Raw genomic sequence first — 15,914 nt, forward strand, 5'->3', positions numbered from 1 at the left:
GTCAAAACGGTTCATGATCCATTATGAGCAGAATCACTTTCTGTTAACTCCTTGCATGGTTTGTGCCAGGCAGCGCCATTGTCATGGTGATGTGACGTCTAAGGAGAGGGTGTATCGTTAATGGTATGGAGTAATGTCCCAAGTATTGGAGCAGTCACGGGAGGAACAGCACCGATAACTACCAGTGAGCAAGCCTTGGGAAAGTACCTCCAGGAACTGGATAACTGAAGTCAGTCTGTCCCATGCGCCAGTGGGGAGTGACTGCCTCAAGGACTTCAGGTTGGGTGCTTGGGTGTGAATAGTCTGCAATTTTTGCATCGTCAGAAATACAATAACGGGTGGTATTTCAGCTCTCGAGTCTGCTTCATCTTTCAAATCAAATCACGGCTGGCTAAGAAGCTTCACTGACCCCCTCGATAGCATCATCCAACAAAACCCACCAATCTCTCACTTCAAAGCTTCAAGAGCCACAAGCTTTCAAAAAGATTGACAGATTTCCTTTCCCTTTGTGTGGAAAACATTCTCCTGGCTTCACCTTTAATGGGCCAGTGCCACTTTTAAGATTGTGCTCCCCTGCATTGACCAAATCACTTCTTCGTCAGAAACGCTTCAGTTTATTTATTTTTTCCATTTGTTCACGGAATGTGGGCATAACTGGCTGTGGCAGTGTTTATTACCCATCCCTAGTTGCCCGCGAGAAGGTGGGGTGAGCTCTGTTCTTGAAGCACTGCAATCCATGTGCTGTAGACAGGATCACTAACCCCAGTGACACTGAGGGAACGGCGATATATTTCTAAGTCAGGATGGTGAGTGGGGCTTGGAGGGGAACTTGCAGGTTCCCACAAGTCCACTGTCCTTGCCCTTCTTGGTGGTAGTGGTCACAGGTTTGGAACGTGCTGAGTTTTGCAATCCTGATTTGAAGTGTTTTTTAAACCAACTGAAATTGGGCAACTTGCCTTTTGAACTCAGCAAATCTGGCAGCATTAGTGGAGAGAAAGCAGAGTTAATGCTCCAGGTCCTGTGACCCTTCTTCAGAATGGGTCGAACATGAAATATTAACTCTGCTGCCTCTCCACAGATGCTGCCAGTGCCGCTGAGATTTTCCATCAATTCCTGCTTTTGTCTCTGATTTACCAGCATCAGCAGTTCTTTGACTTTTTTCGCCTTTTGAACACATTATCCCCATGCCCAATATTTCTGGGTGTGAACTCTAGTGAAACCACAGAGACAGAAGATTATACTTAATTTCCCAGAAATAGTTCAGCAGCTGTTGCTAAGGAAGGGATTTTAAAATTGAGTCAAAAGGTGTCCATTTTAATTGGTACAAGTGTTAGCACAGTGGCAGATGCGAGATTTAAAGTACATGGCTGTATCCCAAGTTATCACGTTAAAAATTATTTCTAATTATTAATAAAGGGTCTTAAGATATGGAGGAGATAGGAGTATATCAATCACAGAAACGAGAGCAAAATCCCTGTTAAAATTCCAACGGATAATCCGACAAGCTAAGTAACCTGCAGCCATGTTGTAGAGTTGGTTCCATATTGCAGTCTTGTTCCCTTCGCTGAAGCTAGAACAGAGCTCTTTAAAATTTACTAATTGAAGTACAGAAACCCGAGCCAACATACAATGGAAGTTCCTCTACTTGATTGCGTATGTGCAGAATTAACTGATCTCAGATGGCTCAGTAGGGATTGCTAAACTTCTGCAGGCTTGAGTAACCGGCCAGGATTTGTCCCTCATGAGCTCCCGTAGCTCGTTACTCTACTGTCAGTTAGCTCCTCTTGAAAGATCAGACAGGCTCATTAAATCACAGCAATAAACCAAACGTACTTCAGCAAGCAGTCCTGATTCTCCACATAGATTTCAAAGAGCACTTACCAGTTGTTGACCTGTAAGAGCGTGAGGCTGGTTTGTCCAGCTATCTGTCTCTTTTCATCCTCTGTTGGGTACGGATGCTGAAGAGAAAAACAGAACATTCCCATCAGAACAGCTGTACCAATTTACAGGCCCAGCAGTTGCCAGTTCTCACAGAGAAACTCATCCTTGAGACAACACAGCTGCCCCAGGCCACCCTGGGGACATACTACTCAAGTTGGCTTCAATTTACACCCAAGCCCAGCAGCCCTGAAGTAGCTGAGTACTGCTGAGGCTCAGCAATTAAAGTAATAGGCTCAGGTCAACACACCAGAAGTGTCTGAATTCAACCTTAACTGTGAAGTTACCTGGGCAGCAGTAACGCTGCAATTTAAGGAATGACCATATCACAGTGGTATTATCGCTGGAGGAGCAGCGGTTGGGAAGGTGTCGAGTACCTCGAGGCTTGCCATTGGGAAAAAATGGAAGCCAGGTGAAAATAGCGAAAGGAGAACGCTGTTGCATCAATGCCCCACCCACGCCTTCCGGCAACCACCACCTGTCCCAAGTGTAACAGAGCCTGAGGTAGCTATATTGGACAGTACAGCCACCTACAGACTCACTCTGAGAGTGGAAGAGTCATTCTCATCTGCGAGGGACCGCCAATGATGATGAAGAATCCAGGGACCCAGGTAATGTTCTGGGGATCTGGGTTCAAATCCTGCTGTGGCAGGTGGTGGAATTTGAATTCAACAAAAACAATTTGGAATTTGTAGTCTAACACTGACAATGAATCTGCCGCTGACTGTCGGAAAAACCCATCTGGTTCACTCATGCCCTTTAGGGAAGGAAACTGCCATCCTACCTGGTCTGGTCTACTTGTGACTCCAGGCCCACAGCAATGTGGTTGAATCTTAACTGCTCTTTGGGCAATAGATGCTGCCTAGACAGCGAAACACTCGTCCCGTGAATGAATTTTTAAAAATATGTTTATTTGTTCCATGGGATGTGAAACTTGCTGATAATTACTGTTGCCCATGTTGCCCATTCCCAATGTCCTTTGAGGTGTTGGTGCTGGTAGCCAACAGCTTGAATTGCTGCAGTCCTCATGGTGTAGGCCTACCCAAGGTGCTGCTCAGGGCAGAATCCAGGATGTGGACCAGTGACTGTGGAGGATCAGTGGTATATTTCCAAGTCAGGACGGTGCGGGTGGTATTTCTGGTTACCTGCTTCTCTTCTCTTCCATGTGGTAGAGGATGCAGGTCTGAAAGCTGCTGGAGAAAGATCGGGGACAAATTGTCACAGCATATCTTGTAGATGGGTCACTCAACTGCCACTGTGTGCTGTTGGCAGAGTGAGTAAATATTTAGGCCAGTGGTTGAGGTCCCACTCATGTGGACTGCTTTGCCCTGAGAAAGTCAGGCATGACGAGTGTTGTTGGAATTTGTCTTGTACAGTGACTTTAGACCTTGGTCCTTTTAAGTAGAAGGAGGGAGGGAGAAAAACGGAGGAGAGAGGAACACAGATATAAGATAGTTGCTAAGACTGGGAATCTGGAAGAACAAATCCCAGGGCCTGCTGGAAAGACAGGGAAAACGTCAAAGCTAGACAGAAAATCTACAGGGTCAGAACTTGCTGAACAAGATGCATCACTATTAATGAATGGCTAGAAAATTTTGACGTGGATGAGATATGCGTGTGTATCACCACAAATTGCTGGGCTGATTTGTGGCACTTCATCACTAGCTTTGCAAAAAACATTACCCTGTGCTGCCCAGTAAACCATGATCTTCATCTTGGCATTGAGATGGTGTGTGGATGCTGAAGATAAGATTGCATTTTATTTAGATGTCAAAACAGTACAATTTAAAATTGCTGATGTGGCACTGAGGTTACCTTGTTCTAGTCCCCCTAGTCAGGTGCAGCATCATCCCTGCCTCCAGTCCATGAATATTTTTGTACATTTCAACGCAATTCCCTCTCATTTGTCTGAAGTCCACCGTAAGGTCCAGCTCCACAGGGACAGTTGGAGCAGATAAATTTACCAAGGCCACAATGGAACATTTAATAGACTGCAGCAATGAAATTTTCTGCATTGGTGCAGATTCAATAAATCTCCAAAGTTTGTGGCAATCAATGGAGGAACTTCAAATTGACCCATATCTTTTCTCGTCAGGCTAGGTCTCCAATATTAAATGGAACCTGGCATGAACTGGTGCATACTTGTAGCTATCATCCCTACTCCTGTCAAGTACTAGGGTTAACGTGGGACTGGTTTCCAGTTGCACATCCTTAAGATCTGTTAGCTTGACATGAATTGTGGAGGCTGAGAATATTAATAATTCCATTCCTTTCCTGTCTTGCTTTGTTTTTCATGTTCTGAGCATACTCGATCATTGTGTCATGACTCCTATCCATAATAGGTGGGCAGGGGCTTGACTAAAGGAATTACAACCGAGTAGCCAACAGCTACAGCTTGGTTCAATTTATTTGGAGTGTTTTTCAGTCAAACGTTAAGGGCGCACCTACCATTAAAATCAGGATTGAGTAAATTTCATAACATATAATTAAATCAAAAATTAATTTGCTGCCAGGACCTAACTGTTCGCCAATACCCTTAGTTGTCCTACACAGTCATAGAAAAATGCTTAGTCTGGTCTATTTGGTGTCATAAGTGTACAAATAGTGCCAGAAACATAAGTGTATTAAAAATATCTAATGCAACACAAATTGCTTAGGCTCTTGTTTTCAACAGTTCATGGGCAACATCATCATTAACCCCCTTCAGGGCCTCATTAGGATGTGCAGCCGAGCCTGCATCACAAGCCCCATGAAGTCTTCTAATTGCATGAATCAGTGTTAATTGGGGCCTGAAGTAATGTATAGGAGAATCTGTCAAGCAGTTCTCTAACCTCATATATCACTTGCCGTCAGGTCTCTGAGCCTTAAACCTCACCCTTCTGGGAGCAAAATGGCATACAAACTTTTAACAAAGTAGCTCACTCCACCATCATTTATCTTCCTAGATCCTGTTGTTCACTGATGTTCTGACAGGTATTACGTTACTCACAGCGATTGCAATAAAAACTCAGCACAGCAAACCTTTGTCCCACCACTTGGATCTTGTGAGAATGGAGCACTCAAATAGATGGAAAAAAAACAACACATACACAGGACAAGGTGTAGAGCTGGATGAACACAGCAGGCCAAGCAGCACCAGAAGAGCAGGAAAGCTGATGTTTCGGGTCTGGACCCTTCTTCAGAAAATGAAGAAGGGTCCAGACCTGAAACGTCAGCTTTCCTGCTCCTCTGATGCTGCTTGGCCTGCTGTGTTTATCCAGCTCTACACCTTGTTATCTCAGATTCTCCAGCATCAGCAGTTCCTATTTTCTCTCCCCACATACACAGGACAGATAGGTTTATCTCCACGATTCATGAGATGATGCGTAGTTCCAATGACCAAGAGAGACTGCAGCCTTCCTTCTTTGTAGTGTTCTGTTTATCATCCTCCTTCTCAGATGTATTATTGACTTTATTTATCATGGAAGGATGCAACTAGATGTCAATGTAGCTGGGCCAGAGTCTCAGCACTCTCCTCTCATGCAGCATGAATTCTGGTTTACCATGTGACTTTGTATTCTTGTGAAATGGCCTGATGAGTGCAAGATTGAATTCTATTAGATCCTGAAGAGTCTTGACAGGACAGATGTTGGGAGGATGTTTCCTTTTATGGGAGAAATTAAAACTGGGTGTCACTGTTCAAAAATCAGGGACCAGCATTTAAAATAGAGATGAAACAAAATCTTTTCTCTCAGAAGGCTGTAAGTCTTTAAAACTTTTTTTAAAAAGTTCTTTTGAAAGCAACTCCTAAATAATGGGCAGAAGAGCTTTTTGGGAACACTGAACATTATACACAGTGATTAAACCAGTTTTAATGCTGTGTTTAACAGCTTATACAGCAGACCCACTCGCTCTTCATGGCTAATCTAAGCTGGAAAACTGCTTGACGAAGCACCTTCCCAATGTCATTTTCAGTCCTGCATTGGTACAAGCCACGAGAAACTCAGCAGATCTGGTAGTATCCGTGGAGGCAGAAACAGAATTAATATTTTGAGTCCAGTTTGTTCAGAAATCAAAGCATTAATTCTATTTCTTCATCACAGATCCTGCCCGATCTGTTGAGTTTCTGCAGCATTCTCTGTGTTTGTTTCAGATGTCCAGCATTTGCAGTATTTTGCCTTTATTAATGCAAACCTACTTATTTAGGTTAAAGATTATTTGAATAGCCAACAATTTACACTAACACTGTTCTAATTGCAACAGCAATGTATAGCTTCCTAAAGTATTAGGAAATAAAATTTGTCACTAAGTCTCAAAAAGAGGTAAGAGGACAGATTACCAGAAGGGGATGGCTTTCAAGGGAATCTTAAGTGAGGAGCAAATTGTAAAGAAATTTAGAAAGTCATAGTTGTCACTTGTGGCTCAGTGGTTAGCACTGCTGCCTCACAGGGCTAGGGACCCGGGTTTGATTTCAACCTCAGGTGTCTGTGTGGAGTTTGCACGCTCTCCCCGTGTCTGCGAGGGTTTCCTCTGGGTGCTCCGGTTTCCTCCCAAAGTCCGAAGATGTGCAGGTGAGGTGGATTGGCCATGTTAAATTGCCCATAGTGTTTGGGGATGTGCCACGGGAAATACAGGGATAAGGTAAAGGAGTGGGTCTAGATGGGATGTTCTTCGAAGGGTCAGTGCAGACTTGATGGGCCGAATGGCCTGCTTCCACAGTATAGGGGTTCTATGATCTTGTTTTATCAAGAACTGATGTATGGCCATTAACAAGGGGCGATAGGCAAAGAGGACCTGCTGTGAGTTACGATACTGGCAGGAGAGTGTTAGACAAGCTCAGGTCACAGAAATGAAAAGGTAGTCCTGGAATATTCAGGTGTCAACAGAACGGATGGGAGTTTCAGCAGCAGATGAGCTGAGATGGTGTGGAGTTGGGTCATGCTCTGGAGGCAGAAGCTGTAGGTCTAGATGGTTGACCTGATGACAGGAGGTTTGATTGGAGATTTACACATGTGGTTGTGAGAAAGATGGAATGGTTGTTTCTATCCTGGTGGAGGAATGAAAACTTGGAAGTGAAGGACTAGCTTGCAACGTCAGTGGGCCAAGGGTGGCATCTACCAGGAGAGGATGGCAGCTTTGAAAGGGACAGTAACACTATCGCAGGAGAGGGAACTGTTAATATCATCAGCTAATGAGAGACCAGAAAGGGAATATAGCTAGTGAAAAATTTGTTGAGAATAGGCTCAAGGGAGCAGGGGTGACTGACACGGGAAAAACTGGGCATGAGTTGGGGGTTAATACAAAAACTGAGAAACATGGCAATTCAGGCTAAGATAATGTGGAACCTGAAGACAACTTTGGTCCAAAGGCTGCAGGAATCTGCACCTGTCACAACTCATGCAAGGCAGCTGCAGCAAAACTGCCTGACTGACTCTAAGGACAGTCACTGTCTATTTTAATTATTTGGCACAATAGACAAACGGTCTGTTTCCCCATTTGGCAAGCGTATTGTTCCAGTGTACAAATGCCTCATATGGATCAAGGAGATTTGCAGATTCATGCATACACATGATTCCTATTTGTGTGTGTATGTGTATATATATACTGAGGATGAGTAGGCCATTTGGCCCCTTCAGGCTGCTCACCATTTAAAGAACTCATAACTAATTTGATCCACCACATCATTGGTACTACAATTGACATCAGTGTCCTGGAGTGGGATAGGGATTCAGATATATACTATGTGACGTAACAGGACAGGTATAAACTTCAGGCTGTATCCAGAGCCATGCACAATATTTATCCTTTAAGCAACATCACTAAAGATTATTTTGTCATTGAAACACTGCTGTGTGTGGGATCTTTCAGTGCATATGGCTGCAACATTTCCTATATCATAACTGTGATTACCTTTTAAAACTACCCATTGAATTGGCTCGAAAGTACGTCAAGAAATCCAGAAGACATGAAAGGACACTACATAAATTCAAGTCACTCTTTTTCTCAATTCCAACAAATCTGAAATCAATTTACAGTAATAAGGACAAACTGTTGCCCTGAGCAACCAACCTGACAATTATACCAGGTGTCAAATGCACAGCTTAAAGAATTCATAACTCATGCTTCAGGAATGTTGTTCCTTTGTGGAAAACCATTTAAGTGTGATCTAAAATCAAGTTTACACCTGAGCAACACGCAGGGCAGTGAACTAAAACGTCTGGGTAGGATTTCCCAGCTATATATAAAGCTGTGTTTCAGTTGAAAGAGGGATTGATGGATGTAGGGCAATGTTAAGAAGTTGGAACTGTAGTCATCGGAAAAGGGATAGGAATGGTGAAATTAATCTTGTTGGAGTGGTATATCTAAATGTAGAATCAAACCAGGACCACGTGAATTGCCAATTAATGTTTGTTTCGACTTCATTAGATAGTACAGCTACAACTTTAACTATTAGAGATACCTTGTTGAGGAGACAAGTTAATGTAGCACATAGACTGCTGACACCAACTGTTCTGCACAAAGTCAAGAACAAATAAGGAAGCATAAAGAATGGCCAATTAAGACATTTATTGCTCATGTAATTAGTGCAATTCAGTAGGAGAAGGACAAATGTTAGGATAAATGTCAAAACTTTCTTCATGCAGAGGACAATGCACATGGAATAGTTTTTAACAAAGTCAATGACACAGACGTAATACTCGGGTAAAAATTGAGTTTCTGAGACCAAATTTTAACCAAACATTAGAGGTACAACTTGTACATGGGTATTAGAGCCACAGAGTCACACTGCATGGAAACAAAGTCTTCGATCCAATCAGTCCGTGCTGAACATAATCCCAAACTAAACTAGTCCCTCCTGCCTGCCCCTGGCCCATATCCCTCCAAACCTTTCCTGTTCATGTACTTAACTAGGTGTCTTTTAAACATTGTAACTGTGCCCTCCACCACTTCTTCAGGAAATTCATTCCACAAGTGAACTACCCTCTATGTAAAATATTTGCTCATCATGTCCTTTTTAAATCTGTCTCCTCTCAAATATGTCCCCTAGTCTTGAAATTCCCCATCCTAGGGAAGGGACACCTACCATTAACCCTATCCATATCCCTCGAGTTTATAAACCTCTATAAGGTCACCTATCAACCTCCTACACTCTAGTAAAAAACGTCCCAGCCTATCCACCCTTTCTTTATAACTCAAAGCTTCCATACATGGCAACATCCTGATAAATTTCTTCTGAGCCTTCTTCTAGCTTAATGATTTCCTTCCTATAACAGGGTGGGGATGGATAACTGGGATTCTTCTATCACTTTGCTACCTAACCTTATGGATTTTCATCAGCTGACTACCAAGTTGCCAAGGTATACGTTAATCCTACAAAACCACAACCAAAAGGTATCTTCAATATTCTGCGCTGAATAGCCACCTTTGAGGACCGTGAGCGATTAGTAGAAAGTGTGTGGAAATTTGGCCAAAAGTCATTGGCTGAATATACACAAGATCAACCATTAATCAGTCAATTATTAATGGCGTATGAGTTCAAGAGGAAGGTGTCAGCAAATAAAGGATTGATGGATATTGGCACCATGTTAAACTGGAATTGAGGACAATCAAAGTGGGATGGGAAAGCTGGTCAACTGGCCTCTCAAATTGTGTTTTCAACAGTCTGACTAAATTAACAAAGAGTTTAATTTTTCCATTAATTCATTATTTACATTTCATTACATTCAAAAGTGCAGTTTTTAATGCAGTCAATTCCTTCATAATAATAATTGTTATTCTCTCGATTCATAGCATCACCATATCTTCTAGATATTTTCTAATCCATCTATTCAGATGTTATGACACACCTCTGGAACAGATGGGACTTGAACCCAGGCCTTCTGGCTCAGAGGTAGGGACATTACCACTGCACCACAAGAGTCTACACCACATCTTCCACTGTATGCCTACCAAGCTAGCTCATAAACTATGACGGATCAACTCATGATAAAGCAAGATGGGATCAGGGACTAGCGCTATAAATATAAACAAATGTTGTACAAACGAAGACTAAATCTCAGCAGAAATTTCACTTGCAAATGTCAGTGCTTGGAAAAATCTGCCAGATAAGATGAAAACAAGATACAGAATTTAAAGCCTTTCATATTGGATGTTCAGGAGAGAGAGTAACTGTGGTATGGAGGGCTGAGCACAAAGTTCATGGGTCGAATAATCTTTACATCCCAGACATTTTTTAGTCAGGTTGGAATGCAATGACTTTGTAACTCTCTGTGCGATTGGAGGAATTATCACCTGAAGTAAAGTTTCCAGAGTATAAGCCAGGAGCAAACACAATCACGGATGATGTTATTCATGAGCCTAGATGACTTTCGCTGTAGACAATTTTTTTGCTGTTTGTTTTCCCTGAGGTTTCATGAACTGGAATCGCACCAGCTGGTGTCTTTACTGCAGCTGTGCAGACTGGATTAAAGTAAGCAGCTCGTGGTATCAGAGTAAAGCACATAGCATGAGTTAATGGAAAAGAACTTGGAGTTCTTCACTCGAGAGTCATACTTATCCCAACTGAAGAATTCCAATACGCCAAACCACATCCGTTGCATAGAATTTCTGAGATATGCAAAATGTTTCAACATATGATCCTAATCCAGAAATAAAATGCTTCCTTACAATCTACATTTACACAGCCAGTCTGCTGAGTATCTATTGCATCATAAAGATTAAGGAGAGATACAAAAATAAAATGATCTTGCATTTCCAACTGAAAATCATACTCAAAGGGTACACAGGCAACAGCTAGGCTACAGCACCTTCATGTGGGATCTCTGACTTGCACTTTGTGAACTTATGTCTTCATTTACCTTGTAATTTAAAGTAGTACGGCAACAAAATAAATTAATAAAAGAGGACATGAAGCCAACATTTCTCAATGATGAACAGGACTCAGTGGTACACAAGATCACAGGATAGTTACAAAGGAGAAAGGTTGTTTGCCACCTTAGCCTATCCATTCAGACAGACCCCACAGTTTCCTCCTATTGCCCACTCATTCAGTATCTTGTCAATGAAACTGCAAACATAAATTGCATATTTTCTGCAAAGTCAATCTCATAAGTAACTTATTTACACAGAATAGACAGACAAATGAAGAACGCTATATAGTGAAATTATACCCTTATTTATGAAGGAACTTTTAATTTGCCTGCACATAATGCACAGAAAGGATTTTACCCAACAACAAACTGAGGAATCCTCAATTAAATAAACTTAAATAAAAGGTCAGCCAGCTGGGCATCATGCAAAAGAATTCCCTGACTGCAGCCATTAATCTGGACCAATCAGGGAACCTTGGTTTATATAGAAAAAGGGTGAGTGTTAGGGATACTGACACTGTGTGAGGCAGCACTATAGTTAACGACTGCACTTGTGTAAATAAATGGTGACTTGATAACGGGATGCTGGTCTCTATAGAGTTATTTTGTAACTACATAAATCTTTTTTCTCAGTCACCAACTTATCAAATATACTACCACTGAGAACAGCAATTACAGAATCAGTGCCCATATTCAAAAATTAAATGCACTGAATTACTGATCGGTGGGAATTGAAGAGGCAAGGATTTGGACGTAGGGTTAAAAATGGGAACTCTTTACATAATAATGATTAGAATGTGGAACGCTATCCTGTTGTTAAAGCAGATTCCATAAACTCTTTCCAATTGAAGTCAGATTGTCACTTGAAAAGGAGGAATATTAAAATGCATAAGAGGAACTTGAAGGAGATTAAGACATGGTTAGGTGGCTGATTGCACAGATAAGCCAGAATAGGCTGCATTTGCTGAATGGCCAGTGTCTGTGAAGTAACTGTCTCTGATTTAGTATTTTCATGTCCTGAAATAGAACCTCAAAACACAAACAACTAAAGGTTTAAATGGCCGTTTCCTTTTCTTGTGCTGCAAAATATTCAATACAATGATAATTTTCAGCTGAAGAAATAACATATTAGAGTTTAAGATTATCTCTATTTGGGGCCAAAAGGGAAAGTAAAACTAGCAGGTGGTCATGAAACATCTTCAACATTAGTTCTTCAAAGTGCATCCCAAATCTCTCCGAGTGAAGCAAAACAGTGGTTGCAAAAGCCTCAAATAATATCCATTGATCAGTGATCAATAACCAACCAATCATTAGGTAGGACCAACTATCCATCACACAGAGGCACCAACTTTGTTAATATTCAGATAGTGTTGAGATAGATTAGAGGAAATATCTTTACACAGAAAGTCTCGAACGGGTCTGTATTTTTCCCACAGAGGATAATAAAAACCAAGACCATCTTTCAAGGGACAAGTTAAAATAAAAGAAGACTTCTAGAAGTTTATAAAATCATGAGGGGCATGGATAGGTTGAATAATCAAGGTCTTTTCCCCACAGTAGGGGAGTCTAAAACTAGACTGCATAGATTTAAGATGAGAGGGGAAAGATTTAAAAGTACCTAAAGGGCTATTTTTTTCACACAGAGGTTGGTGCATGTATGGAATGAGCTGCCAGAGGGAGTGGTGGAGGCTGGTATAACTACAACATTTAAAAGGCCATCTGCGTGGGGATATATATAAATAGGAAAGGTTTAGAAGGACATGGGCCAAATGCTGGCAAATGGGATTAGATTAATTTAGGATATCTGGTCAGCATGGATGAGTTGGGCCGAAGTGTCTGTTTTCACGCTGTACATCTCTGTGACTCTATGATTCTATATAGAGCTGCATTGAAAGGCAGTAGAATTAGTTGTAGATTATTTCAGTAAAGAGCCAACACACACAAAATGAGCCAATTCTTTCCATTTAGTGCTGCAAACCTCCACAGCTCTATGAATAACGGAATAGCATTGAAAACAGCATGAATACAGGCAACTATTCTGCAGGAGCATTTTGGTGAAATTTCACTCTCTTGTTCACTCCCACACTCATAATCATTCTCTTTATCAACTAGTTCCCTGTTAGAAGAATCTATGGTCTCTGCAATAGATTCCACACTCTTACTACCCTCTGCGTAAAGATTATTTCCTGACAAGCCCTTGTGTCCTTTGTGATAATTGTACATTGCGGATTTAAATCCTGGATGAAAGCCACAGATGACACACACCGACATTCAATATAACCACACCTTTGCATTCAAAACTCATAGTGTGACATTAACGCTTTCGTATGAAAGTGCTTCGTATGCGACTTAAATTAGGGTGGCGACCACTTCATTTAAGGAGGTTAATGACTTCATAAAATTTAGCAAATATAGAAATTCCATACAATAAGCAATTCTATGCTTTCTAAAAACAGTATGAATCCAATTAACTCATTATTGAGTTTAATAAGATGAAGAAAGACACTATACTTCCTGCATAATTCTTTGTATAATTAAATTCTTTTTGTTTGCAGCTGAATGAAGGTTTGCAGAGTTTTAGCTGCAAGACAATAAACCCCTTTATTTTGCCACAATCTTGCAGATCACTCTTTATTTTGTAAGATTACTGCGACTTTAAATCAGAACAAGTGTACTCACCTTCTCTTGCCACTTCCAATGTGATTGCTGCTGCCTAATTCACCCCGGACAGGAAACTCCTCTCTACTGGCCACTTCTACCACTTCTCTGATGATGACAAATTTCTTTTGTGCAATTTACTAGCATCAGATCTGACCCAGACTATAAGAACATAAGAAGAACTAGGAGCAGGAATAGGCCATCTGGCCCCTCGAGCCTGCCCCGCCATTTAATAAGATCATGGCTGATCTTTTTGAGACTCAGCTCCACTTATCCGCCCACTCACCATAACCCTTAATTCCTTTACTGTTCAAAAATTTATCTAGTCTTGCCTTAAAAACATTCAGCGAGGTAGCTTCAACCGCTTCACTGGGCAGGGAATTCCACAGATTCACAACCGTTTGGGTGAAGAAGTTCCTCCTGACCTCAGTCCTATATCTGCTTCCCTTTACTTTGGGGCGATGCCCTCTAGTCCTAGTTTCACCTGCTAGCGGAAACAACCTCCCTGCCTCCACCTTATCGATTCCCTTCATAATCTTATATGTTTCTATAAGATCTCCCCTCATTCTTCTGAATTCCAATGAGTATAATCCCAGCCTACTCAGTCTCTCCTCATAATCCAACCCTCTCAACTCAGGAATCAACTGAGTGAATCTCCTCTGCACGCCCTCCAGTGCTAGTATATCTCTTCTCAAGTAAGGACACCAAAACTGCACACAATACTCCAGGTGTGGCCTCACCAGTACCCTATACAGCTACAGCATAGCCTCCCTGTTTTTAAACTCCGTCCCTCTAACAATGGCAGACAAAATTCCATTTGCCTTTTTAATTACCTGCTGCACCTGCAATCCCACCTTCAGCGATTCATGCACAAGGACACCCAAGTCCCTCTGCACAGCAGCGTGCTGCAATTTTTTTACCATTTAAAACATAGTCCATTTTCCTGTTATTCCTACCAAAATGGATAACCTCACACTTATCAACATTGTACTCCATCTGCCAGACCTTTGCCCACTCACTTAGACTATCTATATCCCTCTGCAGACTTTCAGTGTCTTCTGCACACTTTGCTCTACCACTTACCTTAGTGTCATCTGCAAATTTTGACATACCACACTTAGTCCCCAACTCCAAATCATCTATGTAAATTGTAAACAATTGCGGTCCCAACACTGATCCCTGAGGCACACTACTAGCCACTGATCGCCAACCAGAAAAACACCCATTTACCCCTACTCTTTGCTTTCTAGTGGTCAACCAATCTCTATCCATGCCAATACATTATCTGTAATACCGTGCAACTTTATCTTATGTAGTAGTCTTTGGTGTGGCACCTTGTCAAATGCCTTCCAGAAATCCAGATACACCACATCCACAGGTTCTCCATTGTCCACCATTAGGTTCATTTAATATATCACGTGCAAAGAGTTCATTATTATCGAACTTTAACAAGGTAAGTAATGCTTTCAAAATTTAAGGCTGATTCACTCCACATTTGTGCTCATGACACATTTTTACATCAAGTTGACTTTGGAAAATAGCTTGCCAATCTTTGCTACCAATATCCATTGGACCATAATCATCGTTTGCTAAATGCGACAGAAATACACCCTGGGGAAATTTGCTGATTTTAAAGTGTTTTGAATTGGACTTACATGGATTTGCTGAAAAAAATAGACAGCTTGCCAAACATGGTAAAGAGCCATGGCCACAAAGCACCTTAAGCATCTCTTTCTCCATTAGTAGTTATGTGTAGTTTGAAGGTGACCCACTCCACAAGTGTTGGGTAAGGTGAGGAGGTAGGACCTCCATGAACTACCACAGCTGGAATACAGCCCATGCTGTTGCTCTAGTTCTGCACAACACTCCAGTCATTTAGCCAATGAAGCTAGCTTAATCCCGCTTACTAAACATTGCACTGACGTTGTTCAATCTCTAACAAGTAGTGCAGCATGTTAACCTTCATCACGCAAAAAGAGAATCGCTCACTCACCACAAGATGCTGAAAGAGCCAGGAGCGCATGATGTTAGTGGCGTGTTTGGGCAGGACACCACGTTTAGTCTTTGACTTCTTGTCCTCTCCATCCTGTAGGAGAGAGGTGAGCTCCAGATTCACCTATATTTGCAGAGAAAGGAAGGAAAGGAAGAAAGGCACTTATCACAATAGCCGGGTTCTGGTAAGGAAAGCCCTGTTCTACTTCCAATCACACATGCATACTTCCCCCATTTGATCTCCCATTTCCAATGGCACCAACTGTCCATTAGCTTGGGCCCCCAACTGGCACATTAGGGAAGGCAATTCTAGGTTAATTTTCAACCAAGTAAAAAGACAATGCCATGGTCAAATTTCAACCTGTCCCCAGAATGTTGGCCTGGGCTTCGGGGTTACTAGTCCAGTGACATTAGTACTACGTTATTGTCTCTCACCCGATTGGGTGGGTTAGAGATAACAAGGTGTAGCGCTGGATG

The 15,914-nt window shown here is 41.8% G+C and overlaps 1 protein-coding gene across 10 annotated transcripts in view; it reads right to left on the minus strand.

Moving 5' to 3' along the window:
* The window catches only part of pknox2 (pbx/knotted 1 homeobox 2), a 400,561-nt gene that overhangs the window by 12,696 nt on the left and 371,951 nt on the right, over window positions 1-15,914 (minus strand). For 9 of the 10 annotated variants that reach the window (XM_048615463.1, XM_048615462.1, XM_048615456.1 and 6 more), the window contains 2 exons: window positions 15,439-15,561; window positions 1,882-1,958 (listed from right to left, as the gene is read on the minus strand). In XM_048615463.1, coding sequence (XP_048471420.1) covers window positions 1,882-1,958; window positions 15,439-15,561 — 200 coding nt within the window. The remainder of the gene's footprint in view (window positions 1-1,881; window positions 1,959-15,438; window positions 15,562-15,914) is intronic. The other variant, XM_048615465.1, reaches the window with a different exon arrangement.

The sequence above is a fragment of the Rhincodon typus genome, chromosome 32 (assembly GCF_021869965.1).
Source record: "Rhincodon typus isolate 14 chromosome 32, sRhiTyp1.1, whole genome shotgun sequence".
Classification (NCBI taxonomy): domain Eukaryota; kingdom Metazoa; phylum Chordata; class Chondrichthyes; order Orectolobiformes; family Rhincodontidae; genus Rhincodon; species Rhincodon typus.